Here is a 10,291-nt window from a genome sequence, read left to right as displayed (position 1 = left end):
AGCAAGTCCTGCTCCATAGCGGTGTCTCCTGCACAGCAGTTCTTCTACTGTAGTCTCAGCTGGTTCTCACAGCCAGTTGGCCTAAAGGTCAAGTCCTCCCAGTGCTGCCAATAACAATCAGGGCTCAAATACAAGACTGTGCACACAGCCCACACAGGCGTGCACCTAGAGTGCGCAGTTCAGGTGACTGGAGAGGCTTGGCCACTGGGCCCAACAAGATACCTACTACACAAGGCATCTCTATCAATTCCAGGAGACATAGCCTCTCTACCTAATATATAGAAACAAACACAGGGAAGCAGCCAAAATGCAGAGACAAAGAAACATGTCACAAATGAAAGAAATGGAAGCAAGCAAACTACTGGATACAGAGTTCAAAACCATGGTTATCAGGGTACTCAAGGATCTTCATGAAAATTTCAAGGATCTTAATGAGAATGTCAAAGGCATGAAAAAGGACCAGTCAGAAATTAAGCATACACTAACTGAAATAAAGAATAGTTTACAGGGATTCTTTTGTAGAGTAGAGGATGCCGAGAATGAAATCAGCAATTTGGAATATAAGAAAGCAAAAAACACCCAATTAGAAGAGCAAAAAGAAAATGGAATCCAAAAATCTGAAGATAGTGTAAGGAGCTCTGGGACAACTTCAAGCGTACCAACATTCTCACTATGGGGGTGCCAGAAGAAGAGAGAGAGCAAGATATTAAAAACCTATTTGAGAAATAATGACAGAAAACTTCCCCTACCAGTGAAAGAAATAGACTTATAAGTCCAGGAAGCCCAGAGAGACCCAAACAAGAGGAACCCAAAGAGGCCCACACCAAGACACATCATAATGAAAATGCCAAAGGTTAAAGATAGAGAGAATCTTAAAAGCAGCAAGAGAAAAGCAGTTAGCTACCTACAAGGGTGCGCCCATCTGACTGTCAGCTGACTTCTCAACAGAAACTTCGTAGGCCAGAAGGGAGTGGCAAGAAATATTCAAAGTGATGAATACCAAGGACCTACAAAACCAAGATTAGTCTACTTAGCAAAGCTATCTTTTAGAATTGAAGGTCAGATAAAGAGCTTCACAGACAAGAAAAAGCTAAAGGAGTTCATCACCACAAAACCAGTATTACATGAAATGTTTAAGGGTATTCTTTAAAAAGAGGAAGAAAGAAGAAGGAAAAGAAGGAGGAGGAGGAGGATGACAGGGAAGAGGAGGAGGAAGAGGAAGGAAAAGGAGGAGGAGGAGAAGGGAGAGAAGGAGTAGAAGGAATAGGAAAAGGAGGAGGAGGAGGGCGGAGAGGAGGAGAAAGAGAAGGAGTAGGATGAAAAATATGAACAATAAAATGGCAACACATATCCTATCAACAATTGAATCTAAAAATCAAAATAAATGAAGAAATCTAATGAACAAAATAAACTGAATAAATTAGAATTAGAGGCATGGAAACATGGAATAGACTGACGAATCTCAGAGGGAAGGGGGGCAGGAAGGGGTCAGGAAGAGATTAACCAAAGATCTTATATGTATATATGCATTACCTATGGACACAGATAAAAGGGTGGTGAAGGCCTGGGGCAGGGTGGGAGCCAGGTGGAGGGGGAAAAAAAATAGGGGACATCTAGAATACTCTCAATAATAAAGATTAAAAAATAATAATTTTTAAAAAAAGATGAAACACTGCCATTTGCAACAGGTGTTATGCTAAGTGAAATAAGTTAGATGTAAAAGGACAAAAATTAGCACTCGCTTCGGCAGCACATACACTAAAACTGGGACGATACAGAGATTGGCATGGCCCTGTGCAAGGATGACACGCAAATTCGTGAAGTGTTTCATATTTAAAAGAAAAAAAAAAGGACAAAAATCATATGTGGACTATTAAAAAAAGAAACAAACAAAAAACAAAAAAACCCTCATAGATATGGATAACTGATTGGTGGTTACCAGAGAAGAGGAAATGGGTAAAGGGAGCCAACTGTATGGTAACGGATGGACATGATACATTTTTTTTTTTTTTACTTCAAAACCAGGCCCTTTATTGTTGGGTTCAGGCACACTGTGAAGTGCCAGAGGAAAGTGGGTCAGCGGGAGACAGGAGAAGGGCTACAGGCAGTGTCAACCATTTTCCTAAGGGGAGGAGAATCGGCCACAGAACAGAATACCATTGGTTTTGCTGTGGTGAATAAAGAAAAGAAAGGGGTGGTCAGCACAGAACCTGGGCGTGATTCTCGCACATCGAAGGAGGATGATGCCGGCGGTGGCGGCCGCAGCCTCTGTGCCTTCCTCGTTGACCTCCACAAAGGACTTGTGAATGACCTTGGACAGACACAGGTCTCTCCCTGACGACATTCCAGAGAAGTCTGCCTTGTCCTGCTCAAAGGCATCGGTCATGCCCATAGAGTAAAGGACATCCTTCATGTCGTAATTCTCCTCAGTTGAAATATAGGGAGGAACACTTCCACCTCTTCTTCATCCATCATATCTGGCCTGGTCCATTCTATGAATTTCTCATAGGTGAGCTGCTTTTCCACCGTTTCCAGGTCGACATGTTCATCGGGAAGCATGATGATCATGTTTAGCTCTTTGCCGACGTACAGCAGCACCAGAATTTTGGTGAATATTTCTCCGACATAGGTCATATAAAAGGTAGATTTTTTAAACATCATTTGCACAGGTTTCTGCTCATTCTTGCTAACTTTAAATGGTCTCTCCTGGGTTTGGTGCTTGCTAAACTGGCTGTCCCAGTTTCCTTTGAAGTAGATGGCATTCACAAGAACCAGAGGAGTACTTTGATTAACTGAATTTGGAGGCAGCAACTCTGTAATTTTACCTTCTGTCTTGTTAGCTACCCAGGTGTTGATATGTTTTCTAGCCTCCTCTGCAGCTTTGAAGAAGTCAAGCTCTTCCATCTCTGCTTGGTAGAATTTGAGGCAGGAATCTTTGAAAGATAAGTTGAAATCAAAGGACTTTTCTCCGAAGAGCCTGTTGGCAGTTCTAAGCAAGTACTGCGTGCCAGCCCTGTTAACCTCGGCGAGGAGCGTCTGGAAGCCCTGGTGGACATCTTCACTTCCGCCACCACTTTTACTGAAATAAAGTGCCTGGACTATCTGGGCCACAGTGTCTCCACCTGCCCCCATGGCCAGGGCAGAGGAGATGCTGAAGGGCGAGAAAAACATGTTTTTTGATTTGTCTTCACCCAGCTTTTTCAAAAGGTTTTTTTCAAAAAGTGTCATTTGCTTCGGACAGAGTATCCATGATGGCGAGTCGGCCTCCCGGGGGTTCTCGGACTGGAGTGTCGGCGCCTGGGGAACGGAGCAGCAGCAGGAAGCGGAGCAGCCGCTGGGCCTCAAATAGCGGCAGCCGACATGATACCTTTTTTTTTAAAACTTATTTTATTGATTTTTTACAGAGAGGAAGAGAGGAATAGAGTTAGAAACATTGATCAGCTGCCTCCTGCACACCCCCCACTGGGAATGTGCCCGCAACTAAGGTGCATGCCCTTGACCGGAATCAAACCTGGGACCCTTCAGTCCACAGGCCGACGCTCTATCCACTGAGCCAAACCAGTTAGGGCGACATGATACTTTTGATGGTGAGCATGCTATAGTATAGATATCATGTATAATATTGTACACTTGAAACTTATATGTTATAAACCAATGTTACCTCAATTGTAAAAAAAGATTGAGAAGTATTCCCTTTTCCGTTTTCTAAAAGTCTGTGTAGAATTAAAGCTTTTTCTTCCTTAAATCTATGTTAGAACTCACCGATGAAGCCATCTGAACCTTAGAGTTTTCTTTTGTAGAAAGATTTTTGATAATACATTTCTTTGATATAAAGCTATTCAGATTTTCTATTTCATCTATATCAGTTTTAGTAGGCTATATTTTTCAAGGAATTCATTGACTTCATGTAATTTATTGGTTTAAAGTCGTCCATAATATTCCATATTATCCTTTTAATGTCTGTAAGATCTATAACAACATCCCCCATTTCATTTCTGATAGGGATAATTTGTGTTTTCTCTTTTCATCCAGTTTTGCTAGAAGTTTGACTTAATCTTCTCAAAGAACCAACTTTTGGCTTTGTTAACACATGGTGGACCAGTAGTTTTATTGCTAGCTTTACCTAGTGGCCAGATAAGTTTCTTTTGAATGAGTACAAAAAAACATCCTATATAATAAAAGGGCAATATGCAAATTGACCCTAACAGCAGAACGACTGGGAATGACTGGTCACTATGACACACACTGACCACTAGGGGGCAGGCGCTCAATGCAGGAGCTGCCCCCTGGTGGTCAGTGTGCTCCCACAGGGGGAGCTCTGCTCAGCCACAAGCCAGGCTGATGGCTGCCAGCACAGCAGTGGTGGCGGGAGCCTCTCCCGCCTCCTCAGCAGCACTAAGGATGTTCGACTGCAGCTTAGGTCTGCTCCCTGCTGGTAAGTGGACATCCCCCAAGGGCTGCCAGGCTGCCAGGGAGATGTCTGACTGCCAGCTTGGGCCCGATCCCCCAGAGAGCGGGCCTAAGCCAGAAGGTGGACATCCTCCGAGGGGACCCACACTGCAAGAGGGCATAGGCTGGGCTGAGGGACCTCCCCAAGTGCATAAATTTTTGTGCACCGGACCTCTAGTTTTACATAAATGTTAAAGGCACCCTTTAAAATTAAACACCCATTGCATTTTGAAGTTATTTATTACATGTTCTTACAAGCTAATATCTTTTTAAAGTATACTTTGTAAAACACTGTGTAATATGAAGCGAAAATTCTCGTGATCCATCCGCAATGTGTTAACTCTGATTTTTGCTCTTTTAATATTTCCTTTCTTCTACTTACTTTGGATTTAATTTGTTTATATTTCCCTTGCTTCTTTTTCCTTTCAAATATATAAATATATCGGGGAGCCCCGGCTGGCACCTACCTTGGCTGGCCTAGGGCCTACAGGCTGGGGGCAGCTCCTGCATTGAGTGTCTGCCCCCTGGTGATCAGTGCATGTCATAGCGACAGTCTGATCAAGTGGCGTATTAAGCTTTTATTATATAGAATTTCTATGGTTATTCAAACTTTAAAGAAATTCCTAAATCTTTTTTAGTGAACATTTTTTAGGAGAATCAGTAAAGTTTACCCAGAAGGAAAGTATGCATATAAATCTAGAGTGATGATAAGGATGTTGAAAGTCTAACATTGCTGTTACATAACTCTTGGATTTTTCATTCCATCCCAAGCTGGGTGTGTGTTTATTCTAAGGATGCTTAGATTTTAAAAATCCTCAGTTCCTGTTTTGGATACTATGTTATAATTACAAGTGACTCATTCATCCATACTCAAGTTTCTGGATGCAAATAAAAGTATGACTTCAGTTAATTTTAATGCTTTGACTGCATACACTGTCAAGATGGAATCTTCTTGTTACTAAGTATTTCAATTAATGTAATGAATAATTTTTCTTTAGTTACTGCTTACACTATCTTTTTATATTTACCTTTGGAAATCTAACACTCCACCCCCTTTTCATAATTCATTTTGAGTCCTAATTTTTAAATACCAAAAGTGTTACTGCATATGTATTTTATTTTCTTTATCCTTATTGTGGATAGTACCAAAAATCATGTCCATCATGATACCAACGAACACAATCTGTTGGTATATTTTATAAAACTCCTTTAAGAGAGTTTTTTTAAAAAGGAATGATTGTGATATGAATTTTTCAAAATCAATCCAAGTCAAGATATACCTAGTTAAATATACATACAACCAAATGAATGTCTGTATATTTTAGAGAGCATAATAAAATATTTTTCCTAATTCATCTTTGAAATCATAAGTAACAATGGCATTATCAAATTAAGTCAGCTAGCCCTGGCAGGTGTGGCTCTGTGGTTGGAGCGTCAGCCCATGCACCAAAGGGTCTCAATTCCTGGTGAAGGGCACATACCTGGTGAAGGGCACATACAGGTTGATCCCAGCTGGTTGTGGTCTGGGCACATTCCAGAGGCAACCAATCAATGTGTCTCCCACATAGATGTTTCTCTCTCTCTCTCTCTCTTCTCTTTCCTCTCTCTCTCTCTCCCCCTCCCTCCCTGCTTCCCTTTAAAAAAAAAATCAATGGAAAAAAATATCTTTGAATGAAGATTATCAACAACACCAAAAAGAAACCAATTAAGTCAGCTAGTAGGAAACAATTGAATACATTTTACATTAGCACCAGGTTAGTTGGGGGGCGGGGGAGGGGGTTGTGGGGAGTGGGGAGGCTTTTGATTTTTAAATGTCAAATGGAAAGCTACTTAAGTTCATGAGTCAAGAGATGATATAATTCAATGGAATGAAAGATAACTTTTGCTTCTAACAATTTTCTCTTTAAAAAATAAGTAAAATTTAAAAAATCATCTCATTTCAATATATATTTTTTAAAACCCAACGTTTTGCCATAAGACAAATTTATATAATTAAACACTTCAAAACATAATATGGCATGTATTATTTTTTCACAGGGCATCAGCTACTAATATATATAGATCACTTTATTAAAACAATAGAAATCGTATGAAAATCAGCACAATACTTCATTTATTTATTGTATAAGTTTGGCAAACAGCACAAAAATCCAGCAACATTTTGAACACGTAAAAAAGTCAAATGTTGAACAGTACCGGGGGAATTTTTTTTTTTTACATAATTACTAATGAGACATCAAAGATTCTGCAAAGCTAGCAAACTGAGGGTGCTTGGCTTCTGAACATATACCACAAAAACACATCAAAAAACAATATAATTTACCTTTACAAAAATTACAGCCAAGCAATAGGAAAGAAGGATGCTAATAATGAAGATACGAACACATATGTGCACTACATATATCTCATACATTGAAATGCTACATACATCTTGTACCCTGAAATGCCATGTGTAGAGAGCCAAGCAGAGTAAATTTAGGCTCATCACTGAGGTTAGGAATTATTTGAGAAGAATTTAATGCTTTTATGTAACATACACAATTCTATTATAGCAGTTCCTAGATCATAACAACGTATTCCGTTATATATCTGAGAAGTTCAGTCTTCTTTGTTGGCAGTATAAAATTTCTGACCAGTATCAAAATTCTGGTAAAACACAAATTAAAGGCATTTTCTAGTGTATGCAAATGTTATAGGGGGCATCAATGAATGTGAGAGAAAATCTTAGATTGCACACTAAGTTTCTGCTGAGCTTTGTCAAACCAAACAGCTCAACTATAAGGCAAGAAAAAATAACCCCCTACAACAAATCAGTGAGTCTTACCAAGTAAAGATAGGAATTCAATCTTAGGGAAAAACTCTCTACATAAACAGATCTAAAATAGCTGGAATTAAAATGAACATCTAGAAATTACCCAACATCGTGACACTCAGTCATTGGTTCAGAAGCCTGACAATCTGTTGGTATATTTTATCAAATTAACTTTTTGGAATCAGCACCAGTCCCCAAAACCTCAAATTATAATATTTAATCTTCATTAAAATACATCCTTTTGTGCTATATAAATACAACTACAATCAAATTAAAGACAGCTGAATTTAGTCAACATATATTTTTGTGTAGACTGGGTAGCAACTTAAATTATTATTTATTTACTTGTGCTTCTGTTTTGGGGCACTTTGATTGAAGAGAAATTCATTTCACAGGATTACATCTTGCTAAAGCATTCCTTAGCATTGGTCCAAACTTGAATTCCCTTCGAAGCAAACATAAAAACAACTTTAAACTGTGAATTTGAAAGGATCCTGAAAGCCCACATATTTGGCTTCCTGGTATGCTATGTTTTCTTTTTGGAATAATTAACAAGTCCAGCAACTATGACACTTTCTGGTAATAGCTAATATAAGTGAATGTCTAAAAAAGTAGGAAAATAATTTGTATGAGCCTCTCTTCAAAATGCAGACAGAACTCCTACAACTTCTTTTTCAAAACTGAGTTTTTAAGGTTCAAAACATAAACTCATTTACTCATCACATATCCTTATCATTTCTATTTATAAACCAAACACGTTTTCATTCAGTTTTTCTATATAATATTTAAAAAAAGACTAACATCTTATTAGTCTAACAATTAAATATAAATTAATGAATTATTAAATTATTACTCTATTAACTGATGTTTTGATAGAAACCAATTATGTACTAAATTATTGAATCCCTCTCAATGGTTCTGGCAAGCTACTAAGTACAAAGCTAATCTGTACTAATAATAGAGGAATGTGCAAATTGTCCGCGACGCCGTCACAATAACGACCAATCAGCAGGCTGCGTGCACAGCAGGTGCAGGTGGGCGGGGACTTGCAACATCGGGGACAGGGCTGCGGCAGGGGCCTCCGCGCACCTGTGCCAGGGAGGGCCTGATCAGCAGCCGCCACGGCTGCTGCAAGGGCCAGAGAGAGAGGCAGGGCCTGATCAGCAGACCCTGCGGCTGCTGCACCGCAGGCCCACGTCAGGGCTCATGCAGGAGGCAAACAATCCATGTGTCCCTCTCACATTGATGTTTCTCTTTGTCTTTCCCTCTCTCTTCCATGCTCTCTAAAAATCAATGGGAAAATATTCTAAGGGAGGATAAAAAAGAAAGAAAGAAATGTCACATCCTATGAAAGACATCTTGAAAATGCCTAAAGTAAGTTGTCATTTTTTGTGGTGAAGGGACTGGAATCCATGTTGATGAAAACACCGTGGTGCTGCGAGGGCTGAGGGCCAGCAGCTGTGGTGGCCAGCAGTGGCAGTGGCAGCAGCAGCGGGGTGATGGGGGCGGCACCTTCCCCTGATCAGCCCGGTGGCCTCCCGCAGAGGGAGGCCAGACTGCAGCTTAGGCCCGCTCCCCCCGGGGAGCAGACCGAAGCCATCAGTAGGACATCCCCTGAGGACTCTCGGACTGTGAGAGGGGGCAGGCTGGGCTGAGGGACCCCCCCAGTGCATGAATTTTCATGCACCGGGCCTCTCATCTATCTACACTAATAAAAGAGAAAAATGGTAATTGGCGTACGACCGCTACCCTTCCCATTGGCTAATCAGCGTATCCTTATGCAAATTATTAACTGTCAGCCAAGATGGCGGCCGGCAGCCAGGCAGCTGGAAGCGAACATGAGGCTTGCTTGCTTCAGTGAAGGAGGACTCCAACGTTCCCTGCCTGACTTGCCGGCCTCTGAGCTGGCAGTTTGAAACATTCTAACAAATATAGCCGGCTGGGATCTCAGAGCTGAAGTTATACATTGTTTCGATTATAGAACGGCAAACAAACCAGCGGAAGCCTCAGAGCTAGAGCCAGAGCTAAAGCTGGCCCAGAAGAAAAAAAGAAAAGAAAAAAAGGAGCGGTTGGGAGCTTCAGTCAAAACCGCCAGCCTGAAAGCAGCCCTCAGCCCCTCACCCAGACTGGCCAGGCACCCCAGTGGGGACCCCCACCCTGAAGGGTGTGTGACCAGCTGCAAACAGCCATCATCCCCTCATCCAGGCTGGCCAGGCACCCCAGTGGGGACCCCCACCACCCTGATCCAGGACACCCTTCAGGGAAAACCAGCCGGCCCCCAGGCCTCTATCCTATATAGTAAAAGGGTAATATGCCTCCCAGCACCGGGATCAGCGGAGCCGCGAGGCCTCCTGGCACCAGATCAGCATGACAGGGTGCAGCACCCAAACCCCCTGATCGCCCTGCGGCTCTGTGTGTGACAGGGTGTGGCATCCCAACCCCCTGATCGGCCCTGCTCTGTGTGTGACAGGGGGTGGCGCCCCAACCGCCCCCCCCCCCACGGGCCCTGCTCTGTGTGTGATGGGGTAGAGCCATAAACCTCCCCCATCGGCCCTGCCCTGAGTGTGACAGTGGCGGTGCCCCAACCCCCTGATCCGCCCTGCTGTGTGTGTGACAGGGCAGTGGCGCCCCAACCCCCTGATCCGCCCTGCTGTTGGTGTGACAGGGGGCGGTGCCCTAACTCCCCTATCGGGCCTACTCTGTGAATGACAGGGGGGAGCTCCCCAAACCCCTGATGGGCCCTGCTCTGTGCGTGAAGGGGGGGGGGGGCAGTGGCCCCAACCACCTGCAATTGGCCTTCTCATTGAATGAGAGGGGGAGGGGCCCCAACCCCCCTGAATGGGCCTACTTTGGGCGTGAAAAGGGGGGGGGCCGCCACCATCTCCTTTTACCCGTCCCTGGATTTTGAAAGGGGGTGGGGGCCCCAACTCCCCAATTAGCCCAACCCCGAGGTGGATGAGAGGTGGGATGCAAACCTCCCAAACACCCCGGGTCTGTCTAGAAAGGGGGGGGGTCCCCAAATCCCAAAAT

At 42.9% G+C, this 10,291-nt stretch overlaps 1 protein-coding gene, 1 non-coding gene and 1 pseudogene across 2 annotated transcripts in view; 1 reads left to right on the top strand and 2 right to left on the bottom strand.

The window, feature by feature from the left end:
- Positions 1-1,734: 1,734 nt before the first annotated feature.
- LOC111826844 lies at positions 1,735-1,837 on the top strand. Its single transcript, XR_002830276.1, has one exon. It is a non-coding gene; the product is annotated as a U6 spliceosomal RNA (small nuclear RNA).
- Positions 1,838-1,998: 161 nt separating this feature from the next.
- Positions 1,999-3,338, bottom strand: LOC102440296 (annotated as a pseudogene).
- A 3,196-nt stretch (positions 3,339-6,534) lies between these two features.
- Positions 6,535-10,291, bottom strand: part of SNX4 (sorting nexin 4) — a 76,299-nt gene continuing 72,542 nt past the window's right edge. The window contains 1 exon segment of the mRNA XM_014459269.2: positions 6,535-7,706. Within this exon segment, the coding sequence (XP_014314755.1) occupies positions 7,659-7,706 (48 nt within the window). The 3' untranslated portion in view covers positions 6,535-7,658.

The sequence above is a fragment of the Myotis lucifugus genome, unplaced genomic scaffold, assembly GCF_000147115.1.
Source record: "Myotis lucifugus unplaced genomic scaffold, Myoluc2.0 scaffold_105, whole genome shotgun sequence".
NCBI classification, from domain to species: domain Eukaryota; kingdom Metazoa; phylum Chordata; class Mammalia; order Chiroptera; family Vespertilionidae; genus Myotis; species Myotis lucifugus.
Note: the sequence above shows the minus strand (reverse complement) of the source record. Positions and strands in the feature narration are given on the sequence as shown.